The sequence below is a fragment of the Tinamus guttatus genome, unplaced genomic scaffold (assembly GCF_059628265.1).
Source record: "Tinamus guttatus ecotype Peru unplaced genomic scaffold, ASM5962826v1 Tinamus_guttatus_pri_ptg000503l, whole genome shotgun sequence".
Classification (NCBI taxonomy): Eukaryota; Metazoa; Chordata; class Aves; order Tinamiformes; family Tinamidae; genus Tinamus; species Tinamus guttatus.
This window is the reverse complement of record NW_028289037.1, coordinates 1,014,732-1,041,148: the sequence shown is the minus strand read 5'-3', so window position 1 is coordinate 1,041,148 and position 26,417 is coordinate 1,014,732. Positions and strand designations below refer to the sequence as shown.

The window sequence follows — 26,417 nt, the reverse complement described above, 5'->3', positions numbered from 1 at the left end:
AACGCCTTAGGGTCTGGTAGTTACACTGCTATTGTTGGAGCCTACTCTTCAGCAACCTAGAGAATTAAACAGTAACACAGCAAAATTTTCTAGCTAATTATTTAAAGAAGGGACATTTTCCAGAGGAGTTTAATCAAACAGAGAAACGTCTAAATAGATTAGAATCAATATAATTAACTTCAAGGTGGTGCAAGTCATGAGAAATAATACAGAAATCTGCACAGGTTCTATGTGGTTTCATGAAAAATAAACAATGAGAACTCAGTAAGAAAGCACCACAAGTAAATCTGATTAGTGCCTAGCAACAGTTCAGAAAGCTGACAGAATGCTTAGTCACATTCAAAAGACAAAGTAAGATATGGAAAATTTAAGGGTAGGATTTAAAATCTGCCTGTCCAATGGCAAAATAGTGAGTTTGGTTAACTTTCTCAATAGAACCTTTCAGAGAGAAATGATAAAACCATGCAAACAGCACATGGAAGACTGGGATGTTCAGATGTAAGCCCCTTTTGTGATATCAATCCAGTATGATTCCTGGGACCCAGTACTTTCTAGGGATACTCTGCTTCCCAAAGCTGCATGGGCCCAAGTTTTTGCATGCAGTGAGGTAGACATGCAAAGACCCAAACCTCCCACCTTTCCCCAAGTACAGCTGTTCCTTCGTTTTCCAACCCCACTGAAAGTTTCAAAATCTGACAAAAATAGGATGGAAGGACACTAGGTAGATATGGGCAAAACAACAACATTTTTGATCTTGCGGGTGTGTTTGGGAAAACATAAAATCCCCTGGAGACAGCAATTCTCCAAGTGACTTTTCTCTGATAAAGATATTAGGATCCTTAACACCCATTCATTATGATGAAGAACAAGGGGAAAAAGTGGGGTCATATCCGCTCATGATCACCCAAGCAACTTCAGAGAACTCTGTATTTTCTACCCAGCACAACAGTTAATGAGGAAACATCAAGATACCAGCCAAAATAACACAGAAGAAGATCCACAACACGACTGTCCATCGGCCTCTTTACCCCATCTCATATGTTAACAGGAACCACTCATAGGCTTCAGGTCGAAGGATTAGGTCCTAAATGGGGTCAGAGAAAGCAGGCTACAATTAGAGCTATTAGTCTGGTGCTGCCCTCTGACTGATCCTTTAATCTGAGAGTAGAGAGGGAACACTGAACAAAACTGAAAAACAAGATGTTTTTCAGGAAGGAAAATTCCTCCCGTATATAACCCAAATTGGGAAATCCACTAATGTAAAACATTGGTAAGCTAAGTAGTTAAGCAAGATTATAAAGAAGATTTGACATTTACATAAATTGATACAGCATTCATAGTTGTATTTGCCAGATTAAAGTCACAAGGATACTAATTCTCATCCCTAGTGACAGAAGCTGATTGCCAGCTGGGATTATGGAAGAATTCTCTCTCCTTTCTTTGTCTCCTGGGATATCAGAGTACATCTGTTTAGTGCCTATTATCTTCCTATAAAACATCATATGTTAGTGTGAAAGAAGCAAATAATTCATTATTCCTAGAGAATCCAAACTAGTTGGATCAGTGATCTTTCATTATGTTATGACAACTCTTCTGAATTCAGTAGTCAACGACAGACAAAATATGGGCTTATATTTGCTGTTTGAGGTTTTTTTTTGCCTCTCACCCTGAACTAGAACAGTTCAAAAGGTAGAAGTCATGCTCTCATTTTCTCTTTACTATGTCAGCTACAGACAGTTCAGATGCAATGTTTCTGCCAGAAAAAAAAAGAAAATCTATTCTAGGTCAATGACTTTCACTGTCAGAATCATTCAAAACCGTTCAGAAGCCTCAAAGGAGAAAAATAAACCACTAAGCATCAGTATTTATGCAAGCTTGCTAAAGAGATATTGCATTTACTGTAAAGAATTAAGCAGTAGCTTTAGTGTCACTCCTTTCACGATCATCCTTTCCTTGCAACTGATCATGTATAAACCTTGGCTATAAAAACTTGCACATGTTTTGACTACATATGAGAAAAAACAACTATGAATAATGCTGAGGGTTACAAAGGAGTAATGCCAGTGGGATGCACACAAATCTCAATGTGTGCAGCATGCCAGGCAGAAGAAAGGTATACAGAGCTTACATTATAATCACAAAATTAACTATGCTTATTAAAGCAATTGTATAAAACCTGTTAAATTGACACTGCAATGCACACAATAATTTTATCAGAACTCTACAGTACACGTGCAAATAGGTATGTGATTTCTCCTGCCTGAGACGGACTCATGAAGTTGCCTTGTCTTAAATCAGTCTGGGATTACAGTTGTACATTACCTACACATTTGTAGATCAGATGGGATACGCACAGCGGGGGAGGCAGAAGGTATTTATATAGCAGTCTCTTCTCCTCCACAGACGTCTCAAGCGGCAACCTTTTCTGCTTCTCCTGCCTCCCACAGTGATGTGGATCATTAATGGCAGCTGCCAAGGGAATGACTGCACTCAAAGGTCAACCTCATTGCTCTTTACACTTGCAGTAGGCAGGAATTAGCGACTGGGGATAAGTGAGTGATTCTGTCCCTGGAGATCCTCTTGTGCTGTGAATGCTATCAGTCAAAAGGGGTGGAAGATGGGAGATCATTCCGCAACAGCAGGTGTAACCAGGGAACAGGGGCTGCCAGGAAACAGCCACTCGCTCTGCCAAATAAGTAGAGGTCGGGGACTTCATGCGGTACAGTAAAAGAAAAACAGCAATACACAAATGTGCAATTTTCTTTTATAACCTAATACATCAATCTTAGCTCTAGCTTACTTATCTAACAAGCAAACATTTAGCTCTACAGTAGAGCCCCAACATCATGTCTTCAAAGAATAAAGTTTTCTGGATGTGCTTCTAATTTTGAGCAGTCAAAACCAAACCCAATTCATCAGTGTCAGCAGAATATTAGACAACAGACTCATCCATGCAGGCTGCCTATGACACAGATTTCTTAGCAATATCTTCACATGTCGCTCCCAACTTACTGCAAATCACTATAAAAATCACACATATCTCACCTGCCATGTGTAAAACCAAAGTTTTTTTTTTAATGCCATTTTACACCAAGCAAAAAGGGGAAGCTGCACCAAATTCTACTGCCTTTTCCCTCTAATTAAATATGCATTAAACAAACGCTGTTAAACACACTATATGCTAGTGTCCATACAAATTCTCATATAACTGTATTAACATAAACATTATTTAAATGACTTATCCATTTACAATACTAATGCATTTGATTATTTTTCAGGTGAAAGCCTGAATCTTAAGCCTACTTACTAGCAAAAACATAAAAAAGTCATACATCTCTCTGATAAATGAGATCTGTCAGAAACCAATGATCCTTGCACCCAGGATATAGACTACACTTGACAATGTGAGCTGAACAACAGTGAAGCAATACTTTTTACAGCATACTATTTTATGACAAAAAGGTCTAGACTGCGACGAGTCTGACTATAATTTAAACACCAAAGCAAGACTCTAGGAGCATCCTATGTGAACATCATCTTGGGTTTCTTCTTTCCTCCAAACCCAGTATTTTTCCAGCAATACAGAATCTATCCTATAATTTATTCAATAATCATTACATGAATTAAGCTGATTATAAATGTATATAATGTGTATGCTATGTTTTATGAGAACATTTTTCTCTTTTATTTTTAGCTAAGATATCAAACAGAAGATAAACATAACATTTTGCTTTGTGTACCAAAACACAGGAAAGTATTTCCTCTGTCACAAGAATTTTATCTTCTTAAGTCCTAAATATGCAAAAGCTTAATTAAATACGTTCTTATCTCGATAGCCAGAGCAGAAGGAATACTCATACCCTGTGTGAGTCTAACAAAAGAAAACTGTACAAATGTCACACAAAACTATTTTATCAGTAATTGCTCTACAATTTCCGAACACTTTTTTCCCAAATAACCTCTTTCAGATAAAACCTTGATCAATCACACCCAAGAATCTTTGTAGAATCTATATTCCAAAATTATCCCTTAACATTGTGTGAGAAGAGCTAAGAAATTCTTGTGCAACGCACTCATCACCACCCCAGCACCAGAGCCAGAAGGGACCTGACCTTCCACATACTGCACTGAATAGCCTAATCATGGTCAAAAGAAGACAGCCCCAAACTCTCATTAACTAAAGGACTAAATTGTTTTCACTAAAGAGGATTTTGAGAGAGAATCAAAGAGCGACCAACAAAAGGCTGTTACACTGCATTATGCTAACATATTTTTGTAGATACTGTGAGTGTTAAGTCTTCACTGAAATTGCCAGGTTATTACACAGAAAAGCTATGTTGATGTATACCTTTTTACATGGTAAAAGAGTTCATTTTGAGATTAAAGGTACTGTTCTTCATTTTCAAGCGTTTTACAAGCCTGTGTCTATATTCACAGGGAATTTTACTTGCAATATATTTTACATTTTCTAGCCTGTCCAGAATTTTACAGCTAGCTGCAGTGATGCCTTTCAATTAACCGGAGCAGAGGAACAGTCAGAGATGGTGTAGGGAATCAAACAGCTCAGCGAATTAATAGCAAATCTTAACTCTCGTCAAACTAGCAGCTCCCAACACTACTGCACCCTGTACTCTCTTCTTCTGCGTGCAGAACTGGCACCTGGGAGCTCACTGCCTACTCCCCCAACCCAGCTGCAGGTAACTCGGACACTCTCACCGGGAAAAATGTGTGGAGGGCTCCAGGCCATCGGGGACTGAGTAACTGCCATATGGCTAACGATTAGTAACATCAGCTCATATGAGTATTTTTGGTCAATGATTTTGACCAGCTTATATTCATTAAGAATCTTTTTGTGTGTGCAATTTCAGCTTCTTCTTACTGACAGTCATATTTTAAAAATCTAAAGCAAACCAAAAAAACTGTAAAACCAAGGCTCATCCATGTCCTGATATAAAAACACAGAAAGTACAAAGAGTTCAAAAATCTCTGGTCTTACCTAAGGCAGACTGTGAAAGAATCTAAAGAATCTTGAGTTTCCAGCCATAAATATTTTTCTTTTAATATACTTACCTGACTTTCCCCTTGGTGTTTCTAAGAACAGTTGCTGCAAAATTCTGTGTAACACCAACCAGACTGATGCCATCTACTTCTACGATTTGGTCATTCACTTGGATCCTTCCAAAGAGAAAAAAAAATGTATATATAAAAAACAATTTAAGGTTTTTTTGTGTGATTTCAAAGCACAGCATACAGGTATTGCTTTTGTTTGATTTTAGACATTGAAATAAAATGATTCAGGTAAATAACACACAAAATAATGCAAAAGATGTTTTCTCCCTGAAGTGAAACTGTAGCTTCCAATTCAATATTGGCAAATGCTGGGAAATATTAGCAATGAAGGAATGAAAAATGTATCATAGCTTATACTTAGATATCCTATAAAGACAACTTCAGAATTACCATTACAATTAGTTGCATCAATCGTCCAGGCACTTTCTTTGCATATGAATATTCCCAGATAAAGTCTTGAATTTGCTATATGACTTGGAGAAGATGACATGTTTGAAGAGTTCCTGTATCATCACTTCCTAAGCCAATCTTGGAAAACGGCACGAAAGTAAGTTCTGGTATTTCACAGTAATGGAAAAATAAGATATTTAACTGAAACAATCTGCTCCACTGCAGAGAAAAGAGTTTGTCATCACCCTTAATTATGACTTACTCTCTTAAAAATGTTGATCTAACTTGGCCTAAAACACAAATTCCCAGCAACATAGAAGTGGACTTGGGGTATATGGTAAAAAGAAGGCGGCCTGGGACTGTTCTAACAAATATTATCTCTTAAAAACAAACACTGTTTTATGCATAAAAAGTTAGACGGTAAATAGAAAAGTTGCTTTTATCTGCAATAGGCAGTGATATAGAATCTCTGTAGCTGGCATTAGAATCATTTGGATTGCAAATAGTTGTAAGGAGGACTGCTATATTAACATTTTCTCTAGAAATACACAAACTCCAAATAATACCATTCGGAATGAGTCAAATAAAATAATTTTCAACTATTACATGAATACGATCTATTCAAACCATACAGTCTATAAAGATATACAAAAATACCCATGAAAAATCCAATTTAAATAATTATATTAAATCAGCTTAATTATATCTAAGATAACTTAAGATACCTGAGTGCTAAGATTTCTTTCGTACCCACACATTGCAAAGAGAGACTTCAACAGCACAACAGGCTTCAAAGGACTGCTGAAGAGTTTTGACTTGGAACACTAATTTCACTGTCAAGTCTGACAAAATATGTTGCAGTTCTACATGCATTCAAGCAATATTTTCACCTCTACTGCTGAGAAAAATTATGAAAACTGCTCCTTGGCAACTTCAGAACACAATGCCACTGTGGTCTGGGTACATAACAGAGTATTTATTTCTCTTTGGTATGTAAAAAACTTGAAAAAATTATCTTTGTGACAGCCTTTATATGTATCTTGAAAATTGTACCAGGCATTCTAATCTCAAAATCCTATTTCAATTTTAAGTGAAACATTTAATAAACACATCTCCCACATTATTATATTTGGACACTACAAGAATTAGTATTGTTAATAACCAAACCATGAGTTGCAGCCAAATGGTCACAAGTGTTTCAAGAAAAGTTTCGGAAACTGAAACATCAAAAATTCCATAGGAACTTAAGGAAAAAATTCTTAACAGTGAGGGTGACAGAGCACTGGAACAGGCTGCCCAGAGAGGTTGTGGAGTCTCCTTCTCTGGAGATCTTCAAAACCCGCTTGGATGCAGTCCTGTGCCACGTGCTTTAGGTGTCCCTGCGTATGCAGGGGGGTTGGACTAGATGATCTCTAGAGGTCCCTTCCAACCCTAAGCATTCTATGATTCTATGATTCTATGAAAAGTGGTTTAAGAAGTTGATGCCTACTAAGCAGGAAGTTGTCACCGTCTCACCCAAGAACTAAGTGGTGAAGGACCAGGGCTTTAGTACATTTTGATGTGTTTTACACACTCAATTATGTATTAGTAGTGTTCATACAGATAGTTACAGCATTTCAGATGATGAAATGCGAACGCAGAAAACCATTGCCTGCAACTCTGGAGATGGCTCCACCTTAATCGTTTGGAAACAATTCAGATTCTGCTAGTACTTTAGGTATATTTTTGCATCACCTTCTTTCTTATTCTTCATATTCAACTCATTTTTGATGGCCATTGTCGACCGAACAGCCTCTCTTTGTATACATACACATATTTCAATTATGTATAAACATATGCATATATCATGCAACAGAAAATCCAAATTCTGTAAGTCATATAATTATATCTAAGTCAAAAAGATGTGTCCTATGTTGCCACGTACGTTCCACACTGCCCAAACCAAGCTCTTCCCACAGCCACATTCCCTTGGCAGCTCTCCCTTTCCCTCGGGAGCCCCCATCAGTCCCACTCACCCAGCACCTCTGGGCTTCCTCGGTCTCTCAGCCACGGCAGAGCCCCCGACGCGCAGGACCAGGGCCAGGCCGACCCCTCCTCACAGCAAACCTCCTGTGGCGGCCTTGCCCGAGGCCGCCCCTTCCCAGCCTGGCTGCAGCTCTGCACGTTCCTGCCTGGAGGCAACCCCTTGCCTTTCCGCAGGCAAGGAAGCCCTGGAGAAGACCCCCACACTGCCTGCACCAAGAACTCCTGGCAGCCCAGTTCTCCAGGTGACCTTCCTTGTCCTTGGGATCTGCTCTCCAGCCCCACTTGGGCTGGAGCTCCAGGCTTTCTCGGCCTCTCAACCATAACGACAGTTCTGTAGTTAGGAATAATCCAAAACCTAACCAAGGTCAGTAAATGTAACTATATCTAATGCTTTGGATTCGTCTCCATTTCTCCAAATGACTTTTCTGGAAACTAGTATATAGAAATATACATGCACATCTGCATGCCCAAAATTCCTGTAAAATTATCCTAATTACGCATACTTGTACACAAATTCCTTCTTTGCCACATAACACTTCATTTACAACTAGAAGTATTTACTTTGCCTCTGCAACTGTACATACATGGACACAAAAGTAAGCTCTGGACTTCAATGCTGAACTGTGTGTCTCAACATTTAAAATCCTTTCTTAAATTATAACTTTTCTTGCATTAATGAAAACTGCAATAAATACTGACCTACAGACTCTGGAATGCATTAAAAATATCCAATACAATATTTCAAGCTCTATTTCACATAGTGAATATTTTTTGCCCTTTTCTTTGTGTAAAGTTGGGATTTTGGAGACAACTGTCAAAATTATTTTATCAGCTTAGGAGTGGATACTGCACACAGGTCATCATCTATGCTACATCAGCATTAATAAAGGACAAAAGGGGAAGGAAAAATGTCCATCACTAAACTGTTTTTCAAAAGGCAGCATCATCCTTCCATCTAAAAATTTAAAGGTAATTTAATGATACAAATAAAAATATGCGATGATTATCAGTTACATTTTCACTATTTTTTAAAAATCTTGATTTTATCCTCACATCTTTTTCCAGTTCAGATGTGCTAGGAAGTCTGACATTACTATATCCAAGTGATTAACAATATCTAGAGCAAAATAATTTCAAACATGAAAAAAAATCAACTGAGGTTGATAAATCTTAGTTATACTGGATTAACTGCTTTTATCATGAACAAAACTGGTAGTTCTGATAATTCTTTTCTAAAAGCCATAATTTAAACCTCTGCCCATGTGAAAGAGCAATTCTATCAAGTAGCAGCTAAACAAATAAACCAAATACAGCTGAACAAATTACTTACTTACATAACTATTGTTCTGCATGGTGGACTGGAAAATATAACTTGTGCAGAGACAAAGTTTACAATATTTTTAAAGTTGAGAACTGTGTAATGTTTCAAAACAGTTGTTCTCAGACAAATTGCTATCAAAATACTTTGAAATGACTCATCTCCAGTAGCATCTGTTTTGGCTAATCATTTGAAAAAGCTATCCATTTACCCAAGAAAAGATTTTATTTTTCATATTCAGTCTCATGATTGATTTTATATTCTACACACTATTTACACTGTTTCTTATTACTTATCAACTTGCTTGAATTTGGACTTGTCTCAAAGCATCCCTCCTTGGTTAAATATTGCTATACAGCGCCTTTGACATGACAACTGACCAGTACCTATTTGTCTGCACCAACATGAATCAAGAATATGCTGCTGAGTCACTGAGAAGCCCCTTTGTACAGATTTTGAGTTTTCACACGAAGGAAGTACATTGTATCATGATTTGATAGGTCTTGCCACAGAAAATTGGAGTTTTTCTACAAAGATTGTGATGTTCGAAATTGTAGCTTTAGAGATCCTACCTGAAGACTCCTATGTAGTTATTCAGAATATCTGATGCAATTGCTGAAACATAGTTTTATTTTCTGTAACAAGACTTTGGTTTTGGTATCACTGTTAATGATTAACTAGGTTTAGTTAACAGGACCTTTTACAGTTGATGCACTTTATTAGAGAATCAGCCGCTGCTGCCTGAGAGTATTACTTATCACTTCCTCAAGTCAATGATCAGTCAGGCTCCCAAAGAGAAAATCAGAGAGCTATTTCTCAGCTGACTGAACATTTCAGCCAGTTGAAAACCAATACAAAATCAGAATGGTTAAAGAAATGTGTTTTTTCTCTGGCTGACAAGCTCTAGGGAAATGAAAGACAAAACTAGTGTTCTGTACTCTGTAGCCCTCTCAAATATGTGAATAATGAGAGGAACAGCAAATACAGATCATCAGAACGTGGCCTGTCAAATACAACAGTTGTAAGCTACTCTGATTTTCTTCCAGGGAATTTCACAGAGAATTCCAGTAGCGTGCTCAAGGCCTGAGCTCAAGCACAGCTTTCAGAAAAACTTTTGCTTCGATTTGAAGTAATGGATAGACTCATGATATCTTCACAACAAGTACTTCCAAAAGGATTCAGAATTTGTTGTCTCCAAATGGTCACTTCAAAGCATCTTGATTTTTAGGAACTCAAGCAGAAATCATTGGCAAATCTGGATTCCCTGAACGGTTTCAAATAAGTTCACAAAATTAGTGTCTTTCCATAAGCATATCAGATATTAGGAGCATAACATTTCAGTCTCAGAATTTTACAGCTTTGAGTTATCATGATATACATGAAGCTAAGAACTCTGAGAAAATCATAATTCATAATAATTATTGTTGGGAAAGTTGACAAACTTTGAGTCTAGTTTACCTGCCATCTCTTTCTGCTGCCCCACCTTCTGTTACTGTTTTGACAAATATTCCCAGTTTTTCAAGGCCTGCATCTGCTCCAACTCCCATTCCAATAATGCTTATGCCAAGTCCATCTTCATCTGTGAAAAAGGCAAACAAAAGCAGAAATTTACATTTAATTCATACAATCATTTTTATATAAACATGTTGGTTTTGGTTCTCTTGGTTCTCTGACCTTATTTTCCAAAGTCAATAAACTTAATTCTTTTTCTGTTTAAAACCCTTAATAATCCCTTCATAATTCACGAACAAAAAAATAATATCATCTCAAATATTACAAGGAGCCTAGAACAACTGAGCAAGATTGATACCCTTCCAGTGGAGAACAAAAATATCACAGGAAACACTGTAAAACCATGCGTGAATGGAGTAACACGAAACATTTCCCTTAAAAAAAAAAAAGAAAACCAAACTGTACATCTTTGAATTGCTTTCCTAATTCCTTATGGAACAATTACTGGAATACAAAAAGTCAAGGTAAACACAATGGACTCATGGGAATTCACGATACATTCTGGAGGTAAGTGGACTTTTTCTTAAAAGATTTGTAGATCAGTTTTATAGGATTGAATACATACCTTTTTCTAGCTCAGCTGGGAAAAGCTCCAACTTTTCCACACGCTTTTCAAGTTCATATTCAGCTGATGCAGCCACTGGGTCGACTTCATCGTTTCTCCTGTCATAGTCTTCATTGGAGTATGTATTGAAAACCTGTGGAAAGAGACCAAAATCACTCAACTAGCTGCTCCCGAAAGACTGTCAGGTTACCAAAAGAGCTACCTTGAGCCTGTCCTTGTCCTGTGATTAATGTAGATATTGAAAAGGCTTTTTAAGGACAAATTTATCCTGTCCACTCAAATTTCACAATTTAAAACACATGCTTTTTTATTTAAGTAATCATATCAAAGATTGTTAAAGACTGAAAGAAAATTGTAAATATAGCTATTTTTTTTAACTTTTTGTTATTTTAAATGCAGAAGGTAATCTTGAATGACTAATTTGGTTTATAAATTCAATATTTAAAACAAATAATTCAACTCATTAAGAACGTACTGCTGGTAAAAATCCACAGGTATGAAAAAAGGAAGTATATTAAAATTGTGATATGCATACAATCTCTATTTAAGTGTTCATTCACCACTAATGGAGTTTCATTTTGCATCCATTAAACCTAAGCTAGACCTGAAGATCTACATGTATACCACCTATGGATACCATTAAAGATTATCTGCATATTAGAGATCAACTTTTTAGGAGAACAGAATATACACCCTTGTTTATTTTTAGAACAAGCCAGGTTGACACCTTTATTTTAATTCTAAAGGAGTACACTTAATATTGGCTGCATTAATCTAATTACACTAATTTTGCTATTTTCTACTACATTTTAAACAGAATATGGGCTTCAATCAGAGATTATTCAGACCTTCAGTAATTTCAATCAACCAAAAATCTGTTTTCATACAACCCGAATATACTAACTTAGTTTAGTTAACTCTGTCTATATTTGACAGTAATGAATGTACACGCAGAATTAAAGGTAATGATTTTACCTAATTTCATTTACATATATATCATGCTCGTTATTTCAAATAAAGCAAAACAAATGCAGCCCCCCATAACTCCTCCTTCTCTTTTACAGAGAAAAAAAAATGAACAAACATTATATAAAGTTGTTGAAACAGAAATATGATAACCACTCTACAGAAATGTGTGGAACTGCATGGAAATTTTAATTCCTATATTTTGCATCAGTGTGAAGCACTGACTACCTTGCCTCTTCCAAGAAGGCTGTCCCTAGAGGCTTCCATAGATTTTGGACACATTAGTAAGAAAATTTCATTCATATTGATAGCAGTCAAAATAAGGATCATTCAGCAGAGCTACACTCAAATAAAACATCAGGGATATCTGGTCTGACCACAAACCCTTCCAGGCTGAAAGGCAGCAGGAACGTACAGGTCAAGTACAGGTTCAAACCAATCACTCTGAGTTTAGCTTGAGATTGCCCCAGTTATTGCATGATGTGAGAGAAGTGCTGTGTAACTGCAGGACAGAAAGCAAGGTTAGCAAGGGAAGGGGAGACACAGGCACCAGCTGTTTAAGGACAGCAAGAGAAGCAGGTAATTTGTGTTTGCAGAACACAAAGAATTAGATGAGGGGGAGACATAGGAAAATTATAACATGTCACAAAACAAATACATTTGTTTCTGAATCCATGCTTTTCATCATGTTAACTGGGCCTATTCTTCTGGGTTGAATGACTTGCACTAGTTTAGTAGCAGTTTCAGATTTGTTGCAAAGTGACTAGATATCCTCCAAGATAATTTTCTTTTAAAGGATCAAATCATATTTTAACTTCTTGTTTGGGATGACCATTCTTGAAGCACACTGCCCAGAAGGGATGGCTTCTTGTAGAGTTTTGTGGAATATTTTAGTACTGTAGTGTTTCCTACCTGTTCAATATATTTTGCATACTGGTCATATGATCTCGCCCACTGCCTTCAGCATGTGTTTTGACCAAGTGAAGAGGAAGGAGTTCTTCTATGTCTTTTACTTCATTTTGCAAGATTACATTTAATGGCTGGCAGATTTTTTAAAATGAATTGCAGGGTTTTAAAATGAAGAAAATGAAATTTGTGCTTGAAATTTGTTTTCTTTTTTTGAGGAACAAAGTCAATCCACTAGGGTAACAAACTGCTCATTCACTACAAACATGAAAATTGTCAAATATATTTGTTTGCTAAAAGAAAGGGCCATTTTTTTCATATGATATATGCTTAATTACAACTTGATTACTGAGTAGGCCTGCCTCAGCAAGTCTATAGCCACTGCGTTTCCTAGATAGGTGTAACATTTCAAATTTAAGGGAATTCCCCCATTTCCTACAATTAAAAAAACTTGATTTTGACCTCATGCTGGTTGAAACATCCATGTCAACGAAGTCTGCTATGCTATTGTTCAAAGAAAGCTCTTTCAAATCGTTCCATACACTGTCTTTACCTCTGGTTGTAGCTCTTCAAGTATTTTTTAAAAATATGCTTCCATAGAATTCACCTCTTACACTTGTAAGGACTTACAACAGTACTCAAAAGCCAGCAACAGAGGAAATCAAAAACCACAGACAGTGGTGACAGTGTAGTGGCGACAACATAGCTGATACCAAAGCTGAATGTGTATATCAAAAAACATCCAAAACAAAACTAGAAAACCCAAAGAATTCTCTGCCTCATTCCAAGACTACTGTTCAGGAAGCTAAATGAGAAAAAAAAAAACAGCTTGACCATTCTTTATTTTTCCCTTGGAAGCCTGTCTACAGCATAACTTCAAGGGAAGAGGATGCTCTGACATTGTAAGTGACTGGTTCCTCTTTTCCTTCAGTGTCTTTTTTGTCTCCTATAACGTGGCCCTCTCTGCTGCACTAAAAAGGACGACTCAGCGAGCAGGAGCTGCCTCCAGCTCTCCTGGCTTAGCTCTCCCCTCAAGCCTGCATGGCCATGAGCTGTCACAAAAGCTTCCGGAGGAAAGCACCAAGGAGACAAATCTTCCCAAAACGCAACTTCATGGACGAGACACAGATGGAATTAGACAGTTACAATATTGTAATGCATTTATAGTCTAACACCAAAATCAAGTTTGGAGTTTCCCTGAGAGAGATCTGTTTAAAGCTGCCTAAAATTCTGCAAACAGAACTCCACAGAAGGATTTAGTTTCTGAAGTCCTGGAAACACCCGGGCCTGCCCTTCCAAACTCTGTGCACAAAGATCTCTCCTTCCTTACGGGCGAGGGCCGGGGCAACTGCTGCCACGCGCAGTAGAGCTATTCCACCCCTCGATACAAAACCGGAAAATGCCACCTCCACAAGCTCCTGTTCTAGCCAAGCACCATTTACTACTGAAGCCTGCCTGTGGGCTCGGCCATGAAGCGGTCAAAACCGCCGTGCAGGCTCCTGGCAGGACCCCACGCAGCTGTATCCCGCAGCCGACCCTCCTCCTGCTCGGGAGCAGCACCCGACGGAGCCACCCCCCAGGCCGCCTTCTCCGCCAGCGCCAACAGGCCCCTCTGAGGGCACCGCTTCAAACACCACATTAGTCTGGCTTGGGACCTGGCCACGTTTTTGCTTTCTATTACACAAGTAGCTGAACTACTGATCAAGCCGAACTTTTAAGCTCATTTCACTGGAGTTAGTACCTCATAATTTATGGACCTGAAAATGTTTAGTGGCCTTAATGTATCATCGCCTGGTATTAACTATGACAAGACACATCTTTTTGTTCTTTCCTACATATTACATCCAACATTGTCTATTGCATTCAATGTTGTAAACCGGAGGGCAATAATTTCAAGAGAAATTCATAACATTTGTCCATGTTCAGTAAATAAAGGAACAACCTAAATCCAGCAGAACCCATTAAAATTCTCTACTCAAAAATGCCAAAAAGATTCCACAGAATTACAGAATTGAGGTAAATAAAAACACATTAGCACTTGCTATACCATAAAGGAAATACTTCCCATTCGCACTATAATTCATAAAATTACACTACTATAAAAAGTAGTGGGTGGGTGGGTGTAAAAAGTGGCCTTCTTGCTGCCTTTAAATCAAATACAAGACAAATGTTTGGATTTCATTTTTTTCTCTGTAATCCCAAGTGTCCTCCGTAGAAGTGGGATTTTTTACCCACATTTTATTACTAGCTGGCTTAGGCTAACGTTTGCTTCTTTAACAATACTGTCTTTTATTAAATAAACTTCCTAATATCAGTGAAGTTATTTACCCTACTATTTAGTATTTATTCATTCTGTACTAGTTAAAATTGCTGAGGTACTTGTTTCCTTACAGTGCATGTAATGATTTGTCCACACAGCAAAAAAATACAAAATCGTTCTTGTTGTAAATGAAGTGCGTGCCCCATGAGAGAAGCTCATGCTGTTGCTCTTGATTAAGACACGTCAGAACAATTAGCAGACAAAAACAAGCACTGGTCTGAAGAGTAAAGCAAAGCTAATACAGATCTGACTTTGCAGATTAATTTCTAAGACACTAAAAATATTTCCTGACTGCAGTTCGGCTAATGCAATACCATTAAATGATTGATTACTTTATGATAAAAGACATTAAAATCTCCAGAAGAGACTAAGTTTTAATATTAATACTCTCCATAAACATGGTTCTTGCAGATGAGAAGTAACTCTTTTAAAACATTACTTAAATACTTCCCTGTTGAAAATATGCTCCATTGTGTGCATACAGTGGATCAATGAGGAGATAAGAGATGCTCTTGGACATTTCCTCATTCTTTATGAAGGAGCTCGTTCCCTTCTACACTGAAAATACCCAGTGCAGAAAAAAATCCAGCAGTTCAATTCTTACAAGAAGGATTGAACCCTCAGTTCAATTCTTACTAGAAGGATTGAACCCTCCAACCCTCTGCCCAGGATCAGGCCTCCCTGCACAGGCTCTGGAAAAGCGGATGGCTGCAAAGCAACGAAAGCCAGAGCAGTGTCTTAATAAGGAATTTTACAAAACAAAAACATGTGAGATGCAGCCAGCATCACAACCGTGCTGGCAAAAGCAGCGGAGAGAACGTGAGAGCGGGCACTGTAGGTCAAAAATGAGTTACTCCAAGGCCTTTCAGAGAAAGCAAGCCCTTGCCGAACGGGAATTTCTTGTAGGCTGTAAATTTAACTAAAGTAAACTTTGCAGGGCAGAACATAAACTTTCCCATGCAGCATCCACTCATGGGTTGTTCAAAAGCCCATTGAAAACAACTCGAAGGGCTGGCCTGAAGCATGGCCATGCTGCAGTTTTCAAGGGACCGGAGAACAAGATCAGGTCCTTTGAAACCAAACCAATGCTTAACAAACTGCACCAAATCGAAACGCTAAGGATTCCAGTGTTCGTTATAAAGTACCCAGGGCCCTTGTCAGTGATCTTGATCCAGCAGAATTAGAAAATGAAAAGTAGGGACTGATCTGTCCCTTGTAGGAGTGAGCTCCTGTGGACAGGGCTCACCCTTCTGTGTCAAAGAAAGCCCCCTTGGAAAATCACAGCGCTATTCCAGTAAAATTTGAGGAACCTCCTATGGCACATGGCTTGAGAAACACAGCTGAAAAAATTAACAACTTCCTCCTCTTCCCAGACCACAAATTATGGCTTCTAGAACGACGTGGGCAAATAGGCCCCTAAACCAATCCTGCAAAAACTGGCATTTTCCCAGGACAATTCCCACAATATCCAAACAGTTCATTCTGTGCAAATATTGTATTACTCAAGCACAAAATGTTTGAGAAAGTTTCACAGAATCAAGAAGTTTCTCTTTTTAAAAAATAAAAACAAAAAACAAAAAACACAATTTCCACATCTTCAGGGTATCTTTATAGTATCACTAGATTTAGCTTTTGCTGGAAAGCAAATTAAGTAACTGAATTTCCTTGATCGAGAAGATCAATCCTGGCCAAAGTAAAAAACATTCTCTGCCATTCAAAGCAGAGACTTTTCAGAGAATTCACACCTTGCACAGCTATTGAAGTTGTGTGTGTATAGTTTTGCCTTAGGGATTAAGGGAAACAGCATAGCATATAGAAACTTGAATTTGACAAAGATGCCTGAATATTCATGATACCTGAATATTCACGCTTAATTATTTTACATATAGTAACCAATTACAATTTTGTGTGTGTTTTTTTTTTTTTAATTCCTATTCTCCTCTTTCACCATTTATTCTGGCATTCATTCTCATTACTCCAAAAGAGAAATATGCTGGCCTGTTTCACTGCAAAACACATACAGCAAAATGAATATTCCATTGTACAAATGAGAGATTCCAATCATATTTTTCTTCTTACCAGCATTCTGCAAACCGAGGCCTGAATCTTCTTGTGCTTTACGTTATTTTTTTACTATGCAGCACACAGAAAGCAGAAGTTTAACAAAATGAGTAAATGACTAGTGAGGTGAATCTCCAAGTCTTACCTAACACATACATACATTAATTTCAAGCAGCTTTTTAAAATTTTATGTGTGTTAGAGGTACACTTCATATATAGTGCATTCCTTTGCCCTAATACTGCCTTTTAAAAGTTTACTTTGCATTACTGCAAATTGCTAACACACGCTTACTTCGCAATTGTTTCAACCTGTCATGATCTATTTTTGATTAGTAATCCAAACTAGAGAATAAATGGGAACAAAAAGCAACTATTTTTCACTACAGCAGTTGGACAATCGCATGGAAATGAGGCAAGAGTCACGCTACCTGATATTCCCATGAAGATCAGGGTTGTTAGACAGTGTCTCCCGCCAGACTTCTCTCAGACATCCCAAGAGATGTGCTCTTAAGAACCTAGGTGCAGGAACTTAAAGAAATTATTGCCTAGAGCACTTCAGCATTCACCCTTAGATCTTAATTTGGTTGGCTATAACTCCAGCTCTCTTTCAAGGCATTTCAATCCTTCTATTCTTATGAAATTGTAGATATTTCAGAATTCTACCCAGGATGAGGGACATGTCTTGCAATACACAAGTGACTGCTGACAGGCTTGATATCAAAGCCTAGAAGTGCAGTATGCCCGTGATTCATAAACATATCTCTGCTACTAATAATCCAATCCTCTCAATCCAGTCTCTCTGCCTTCAAACTTCAGGACACCTCTCTGCACTTGTAACTTCATTTGCTCTTGGAGGGGAGAGAGGGGACATTGTTTGTCTAGAAACATCAAACATCACACTATGAAGGAAGCTGTTAAGAAAATTATGAAAATATCAACAATAATATTTTAGAATAAATCCCATTTCAAATGTGACAGTAAGTATGTTTTATCATACTTTTGGTAAGCCCTGCTATTATCAAGGTAACAGGCTAGTATCTCCAAGATATTTATTGTACTTCTAAATGTTTGCAGTGAACTTAGTTCGACCGATTAATTATAACACAGCTCAGCCTTTACTGCATAGCCTTTAATCTGAACTATTAGGACCTAAAAAGTTCAAATGGATAAGATGGCATGAGGCAACGTACCAATTTACTTAACTAAACATTTATTTCTGAATCTGCTGCATTTTTCCCCGGTCATTACTGACATACTGAGGGTGCTATTTTTCCTCTATCTTCAACTATACAGCACATGATCCAACCAAGAGTAAATACTGTTTCTCGTACCAATTGGTGCAGACCGGCATAGAGTGGCAATGTCACCACGATTCAATACTTTAGTATCCCCTCTGCCAGCAACCATTCACACCCAGGGTAGAAAAGAAAAACACAGAGTAAAAAAGCCACTAATGTTCTCAGAAGCAAACAACTGAAAGAAAATACTGACTATTCATAAAATACATTCCTATTTTCAGATGTTTAAAACAAATCTCCACAGAAAACATAAATTACATAACTTGCCTACTCAATAAAAATAAACCAAAAAATGCCAACTTTCACAAGTAAGTGATTCATTTATTCATTTACAGATTTTGGAATTTGAAATCTATAGTTCAGAAAAAAGTGATCACAGCCATCGAATTAGAAGGCAGTTTTCTGAGTAAGTTATGAAGAGAGAATTCGTCTAACTGTAGTTGTGATGTGAACCTACAACAGATAAGTTAATATAAACACTATATTATAATGTTATATACTATACTGTTCTATACTATAATACTTGCAGTGTGTTAGTATACAGTGCACCTATTCCCTTTACTGAAAAACCTTAGGAGAACAGAGCATATTTAGTAAGGTGGAAATAGTCTGATTTGGCAAGAAGACTGCCCAATCTTCTCAATTTTACGTTATCAACACAGAAACTGGCTTTTGAGAGACGTAAAGCTGCAATTCTCCCGCAGGTTTTTATGACACCCTCCTACGCGGGTGGATACTGCCCCTCAGACCACCAGCAACCGATGGCCGCTGCGGACACGGCAAGGCCCGAACGAGCCAAGGAGAACCAGTGCTATCAAGGCCAAGACTTTGCAGTTCCACCTCAGAACTGACACACTCAGTAGGCAAATACACCCGCATGCCAAGCCTTGGCGCACAAAATAAAGGCTTTCTGAATCTCTGAATTTGTCAAACCACCAGCTTTCACAATAACCAAGCTGACATACAAACGTGTTCGAGAGGAATTTAACAAACATTTAAATAAAGGTTTGGACTGTTTAATTAGAAATTGTTCCTTAAAAAATTCTTTGAGATCGGATTAGCAGCATAAATATAGTTGTACTGTCTACAGAGTCTCTTCTTGAAACTGCCTCATATTCTGTTAAGAAATACTCAAAAATGTATTAAAATCTTCCTCAGCCTAGTGTAAGCACACAGAATATTCATTACTAGGTCATAAATACAAGGCTTAAGACCAGAAATATGGCTTAAGTATGACATTAGATATTGGACAGTCCTTCAATTGGCCTTCTGTACAGGCTAAGTGTAACCCCTTAAGTTTAGGTGGCGTATGTTATTTATTTATCCGGTTTCTAGTATAAACATATATTTTTGTGCATTTACTAAAATGGTTATAAGTCTAAGGAAGCTTAAGTCTTTGATACCCTACTGCCATATTCACCTTAACATTAGATGCTAGCGCAGTGGTGGTGTTGCATTCCTTTCCCACCAACAAACAGCCGTTCGGCTTGTTAATGGCCCTGCTTCGACATAAAAATGGACAAAAAGGCAGAAGCTAAGGAGATTAAATGAAAAGCTCCAGTAATACAGCAAAAGATTTGCTGTATTTTGTAAACATCTTTCAAATGTGAAGTGCAATTCAGCATTCTCAGTGCCAGATCACTACTCAATTACTTCATATTGTAGACGTACCAATCCCCTAATTGCACCTGCAGGCAGAAATCATTTTGGCTGACTGCATTTTTTCTAATGAGAGTTTCACATTCTCACTCTGTTTAGCACAATGAATCGCATCCTAGTAAGATGTAAAACTGCCTAGAGTAAGCAAAAGAATGTTTATCCATTAAGCATTCATACCCAGTGTATTACATTACAGTTAATCACGTCAGTGCTTCGAAAATCAGACAGTTTCTATTTCCAGAGGAGTTCAGCCTCCTTAATGCCTCCTAATATGGTAAAAAAGATTCCAACATCAGCCAAAACCAGCGGTTTTCTGGTCTGCCTGCATAACTGCGTTTAACATACCAGCTGTAAGTGTAATTTAAAAAATAGTATTAACCGAGCAGCAAACAGAAGATTATAAATGTGCATGTAGAGGGTAGCTGACCAGAGAGACAAAGAGAAGGAAGGATCACAGGGATAAGCCAGTATTAATGAATAATGCTAGCTCTGGATGAAACTACAGTAATAATGCCACAAAGTGGGGATTCAAAATAAAAACACTTAAAGTGACACAACTCAACACTGTTTTTTGACATTTTTTCAACTTCAGTATTTTCTGTGACATCAGGCACAAAGTCTGATATTGCTCCAACGAAGTCAGCAGCAAAATCGACTTAATCAACCCCAAGAGAATAAGCTGGGCGTTCATTAATTTATGATCCCTCTTGTCTCTACCTCTTTCAGTTTGAAAGAAACTAAATGAGCACAGAAATTATGAACCTGCTTTAAGTTTGATTACATCAAGTATCTACAAAACTCTATAGTATGTGTGTGTGTGTCCAATTTTACTGTTTAAGTGTAGATTTTATAGGCACGTTTGCTACATACCAACCTGTGATGGCACTGAAATTCTGCAAACTTTCTGCCCAGCAGACCTAGCATTGGGCCTATGGAACTGGCAGTCCTTGAAATGCTCTTCCAGAGATACCTGGACCTCGGGCTGTTGTCACTGAAACTTTTGGCCTGACTCCCTCATTCTTTTGTCAGGCTACTCCTCTGGAGAGCCAGGCACTGTGGTGAAGCTTGGTGATGCCATTCTACAGGCTTTTGTTACTGTGTCTCAAAAATGCAAAGCAGAAGACCTTTGTTGCCCCATCAACACCACCTCCTTATGGGTGAACCTGAACCTTCTCTACTGATATCTGATGGGAGAAGAATGAATCCGGACTCCTGTAATGTTTTTGTCACGCAGCAGGAAGGAACACAGCTTAGAGAAGTTGCAGGAATGAAATGATGAACCCACAGTTGAAAAATACATCCTTTCACTACCTCTAGGAAGAAATGTGTGTCAGTCTGTCTGCCCTTAGGAAATGGTGCCAGGCTCCTCCCTGCCCTTCCCTCCCTCCCTCGCCCCTATGTGGCAGCAAGTAAAATCTGAAAAGAAGTTGAGAGTTGAGCAGCTTTGGTCATGCTCGAAGCCTCCTCACTTTCAGGATGCTTCTCTCTCAGGCAGTGCATGGGGAATGCACACATGCATGCAGGCTTTCCTTTTGCTTTGAGCTTTCTTTCCATGAGAATATCATGCCTTATTGTCCTGGGGTTGGCCTGGCATCTCTCCACGTGTAGCTGCATTTGGGCAAGACAGAAGGTGCACCATGGCCACATATGTCCCTCAGTGTATCTGAAAACAAGGACAAAGCCCACCACTGTCCCTGTCAATCTGAGCAGTAAAGGCAGTCACAGGAGGAGACATGTGGCCATCAAGTTTCTAGGCCTTTGCTGTTGTCTATTTCATCTTCCAGATACAACTTCTTGACCCCCTTGAGACGGAAAAACAGAAGCTCAAGAAAAATATTCCACCTTCATGGGGAGAAATAAAATAGAAGATTTAGCCTTCTTTCTCAGAGAGAACAGTGTCCAGATTTGTCTAGGCAGAGAAGAAAGCTCTAATTATCATTTGCAGAAAGGAAGACTTGTAAAGCTACAAAAGAACCTCTCTACAGGGCGCATGTGTAGGGAACAGCAGAAGCATTTAGTGGCATGTTATTGAGCTTTTCAGTTATTCACTAGCTGAAGTCTACAACACACAAGTGAGTATTGCTGTCACTCACAGTTACTGCATTCTGCTTGCAAACAGCTGCGCATCTCTTTAGAAAGCAGAACAGACACCGTTCAGCAGAAGCTGGGCACACTCCAGGTAACACTAAAATGGGTATAAGCTGTGCATGGCATTAGGAACCCACTACAGTGAACCCCTTCGATAATCTGTGCAGAATTTTGAGAAAATAGGATGGTCAATAAAAAGAACACATGATCATGTTTAAACACTTTCCTGTAAACTGCTTGTTGTCAAAAGCAAAAAAGGAAGATTGAGACTGTTGTGAATAAATGACAGCAAACTAATCTTATTAATAATAATCATCAAACTTTTGTTGATCACACACAAGAAAAAGCATGAAAAACACTTTGGAAGAATCTACAAGTCCTATTTAGTTTTATTACTAACTTAAGAAAACCAAAATCAGTGAAGGTAGTTCGCATCCACTGGGAGAGGGTGCATTGCCTTGTAGGATTTATAGCACATGCAGCTCCGGGCTGCTGCGGGCACTTAGGAGAACCAATCCTCAGTAAAGCCACTGCTTTGGATGCGCGAGTTAGAAACAGGTAGTGTGGGAAAATAAAGATGTGTGTGGACATCAAAACAGTGATGGCCAAGCTGGTAAAACGTTAATCCAGTTAACTTTAATTCAAACCTTAACGTTACTGATTAAACACTGAGATTCAGTAAAACTTCAACAGAAGAGCACCTTTTACTTACGAGAATGAGAATCTATGTTGCAAGTATCACCAGAAACTATAGGAGCAGCATACAAACTCCTGAAGGAGAAAGAAGTGATCAAATTTTAAATTGTTACTCCAACTCTGGACAGTGTAGGGCATGGCATCTTTTACTTAGCTTTCCAGATGACACTGTATTCCAAAGGGCTGAATGGTTCTGCTACCAGAGAACATCAAAAATACATGGTTGTTGCAGAAAATTATGTAGATATCTCATAATTTCATACTGACAGTGCAACAGGACTTCAAATAAAAAGCAACTTGAACCTACCATGCGTGTTTCTCTCTATTACTTATCTAAAGGTACAATACATTGTTCCTAGTTCTATAGTCCTCTACAGATTATTTTATCTGACTGGGCAGGCCTCAGAAAAGCAGTATTAATGCAATCTTACTTTACCTACATTTATGTTGAAAGCCCATCTGTCCTACCAGAAGGGCAGCTGTCATAATCTACTTCTAATTCTACCTTTCGACTGCTGCAGGGCCACTGTGGCTTAAGCCACTCTGCCATGGCCTGAGCTTAATTTTATGTCTGATAAATGCTCAACAAAAGTGACATAATGCAAACTATACTTGTTATGTTTTTATGTTACTACAGCTAACTAGCAGCAAGTAGATTTACAGGAAAACCATCATGTGCTTCTTTAGTAAAGAATTTTTATTTTATTAATCCAGTAGACATTCCTGGGACCATACGGGTAGTATCAGAAAATTGATTCTTACAACGCAAGTACTGAACTTATTCTACCAAAGATTTAATTATCTTATGGCTCATACTGATTTCTGCCAAATAGCTCAGGACAAAAGTCCTGCCGCTGAGTAGTACGAACAACTTCAGGATTATCTCTCTGCCTTTCAAAAAATGCTTGATTATATAGGGGCTTGAATAGTTAACCATTACTACTGACAGTGATAGGGTAATTACCCATAGAAAAATTCTTTGTGTTGAATACAAGGTAAGTGCATCCCGCTTAACCATCATTCACGGAAGATGACCTGAAATTGCTGTCCTTTAGTCCCAGAAGAGCTCGCCACTCTCAGGGGCAGCAAAATACCACGGTCCCCGGCTGGTGTCACGCACAGCCGCCGCGCTCCCCACAGAGACGACAGGCAGAGCTGACACCGCTCTGCCCCCCGAGAGCATCCGCAAGTGCCACGTGGAGACATCAACCCTCCCCTCCAGCTGCAGAGGAGCCGGGAGCCTCCGTAAGGCCGGGATGCAAAAGCAGGAGCGCTCCCAGCGACGCGGCAGGCTGCGTGCGGCCTGCGCACGCCAGAGCCACGCTGGGAGCGCGGGGCGAGCACGGTAACTGCGTGCGCTCCGAAGCTGCAAACAGCGTGCCAAGGGCTTCTTAAGTAACGGTTATCCAGTCAAACAGGATAATGGAAAGGAGTAAATGCAAGCCGTAATCTCACCATAAACTGTCCTTACTACTTTCTAATCTGTAAGGAAAAATAAAACGCGCACCGAATTAGGCATGATACCTTGAACCAAAGCAACAAAACAGAAAGAGACCAGTGTTAAATCTAGCTTAGGTCCCTAGACACCAAGGCAGGCTGCATATGCGGACAAATAAAATAAAGAGGAATTCTGGTGTTCTCCACTGATTTTGTTTTCAGTTTGGTCTGCCTCCACTACAGTCTTAAATGATTTTCTTTGAAAGAAAGATAATTAATATTCCTCCAGAACTAAGTACTCTTTAACAACGGGCTCATATGCATTGAAAATCTGACAGAATGCTGTTGCATTTAAAATGGTTTCTTTTTAGCCTGCAGTTTGAGTCTTCAAGGGGATGCGGCACCCTGGCAGCTTTGAAAGGTGCTTTTACAAAACGCTCCGTAAACCATCCAAACTGCTCCTGACAACTGTTCTTGACAATTACAATGAGCAAAGACTCAGCATTTATATCACATAGTAGCTCACAGGAGATTAAAGGTGTATATTTAGTGCGGGGTACAGCCTGCATGACTGCACAGTATTGGAGAAAAGAAGAAATTACAGCTCTGAAGCCTTTTTTTTTTTTTTTTGCCAGCGGGGTTGTAGTGGCACAATTTGCTGCATGAAGCTCACAATCTGAAAAGCCAAAATTGAAACTTCAAAAGAAGAACAACAGTGTCTTTTTTGGTGAGATTTAGCAGTATATCTAAGAGAAAGTGAGTAGGAGAAGAAGAATACAGCAGCTAAGATGACTTGGCCTGGCAGGCAGCTGAGCATGAACTAAACACAAAACGACTGAAAGAAAAAAGTATTTTGTCTTCTATACAGCCTCCATAAGTACATTCATGAAATATATGACTCTTATTTCCAAAAAAAGTATTTTTATTAAGCATGTTAGCCATTGCTTGCACTCTGATCTTGCCCCCAGGAAGGTATTTGTGGGTTTGAGGAACCCAGGGAACAGGCAGAGCCCTGGATTCAGCCAGGGCAGCTCAAGTGCACAGGGCCCAGGGTCCCCTGCTCTCCGGGCAGCCATCCCAGCCCCTGCCGAGGGAAGGAGGGGGCTGTTTTCCCCACGGAGCTCCCGGATCGGGGGCAGAGGGGGGCTCCTTGCCCACGCTGCCCACGGCCCCTGCGGACGCTGCTCGGGCACCTCCTTCGTGCCGCGTCAGCCTGAGGCTTCTGGGCGACTCCGAACGCAAGGCACACAAACCCACTACGTTTACTCGAGTAAATGTCAAAAAGTTAATGCTGAAACACACTTTTTTTCCCCTATAAACTGAAATAGCATTTTATATATCTAAAATGAAACAGTCTAACTCAAGTGACATTCAGCAATTCTGGAAAGTTCCCATATCATTTCCTCAAACACTGTAATCACAGAAATGTCTTCAGAAGATTCAAATCCCAGGAAATTGATATTTTAGTATCAAAATGCTTCTTTAAATCATTTCCAGGACTTAACAGGTACATCTCTGTGTAGAAGCATTTTCTGGATTCTGATTACTGAAATAGGTAGAAGAGCACAGAAAGCCTTAGAAAGAAGATTTTTGTAAGGGATACTGTTGATGTAAGCTGTTCTTTGATTAAAAAAACCCAAATATTAGGAAGTTTTGGATGCCTCTGTTACAGAAGTGCCAGTGTCAACTACAACTCTCCAGAAAGTTGTTATAACAGAAGGGATGCAGGAAAGAAGGCTGTAGAAAGCAAAGCTCTCGGGAGGTCATCAAGGCGTTTTGGAGCATCCAGTCTCATCTACTGTGTCCGGGGTGAAATCTTTGCCTGCTACTCCACATCCCTCTAAAGCCAATTAAGAAGCCAGAAAATGCAGCTGGTGGAGCTGGTGAGGTGCACAGAAAACAGAGAACACCAAAAGGGCAAGGCAAAAGAATTAATTAGCAGCTAACTGCCAGAAACAGTCAAAATCTAAATTTATACTAAAAGCAAACTGCCAGTTGTGCATATTTAAGGTAAAACATTTATACTCTACCTGCAACCAATATATTTCTGCTGAGAGAAGAAGGACAAACTGGTAATTACCCCAAAGCTCCTGCCTCAGCTGGAAG

General features: G+C 38.9%; 1 protein-coding gene across 5 annotated transcripts in view; it reads right to left on the bottom strand.

Annotated features, from left to right (window-relative positions):
• PPP1R9A (protein phosphatase 1 regulatory subunit 9A) overlaps positions 1-26,417 on the bottom strand; it is a 127,290-nt gene that overhangs the window by 48,839 nt on the left and 52,034 nt on the right. For all 5 annotated transcript variants that reach the window (XM_088533458.1, XM_010212372.2, XM_088533459.1 and 2 more), the window contains exons 2-4: positions 10,881-11,013; positions 10,262-10,382; positions 5,071-5,175 (exon numbers count right to left, since the gene is read on the bottom strand). In XM_088533458.1, the coding sequence (XP_088389584.1) occupies positions 5,071-5,175; positions 10,262-10,382; positions 10,881-11,013 (359 nt within the window). The remainder of the gene's footprint in view (positions 1-5,070; positions 5,176-10,261; positions 10,383-10,880; positions 11,014-26,417) is intronic.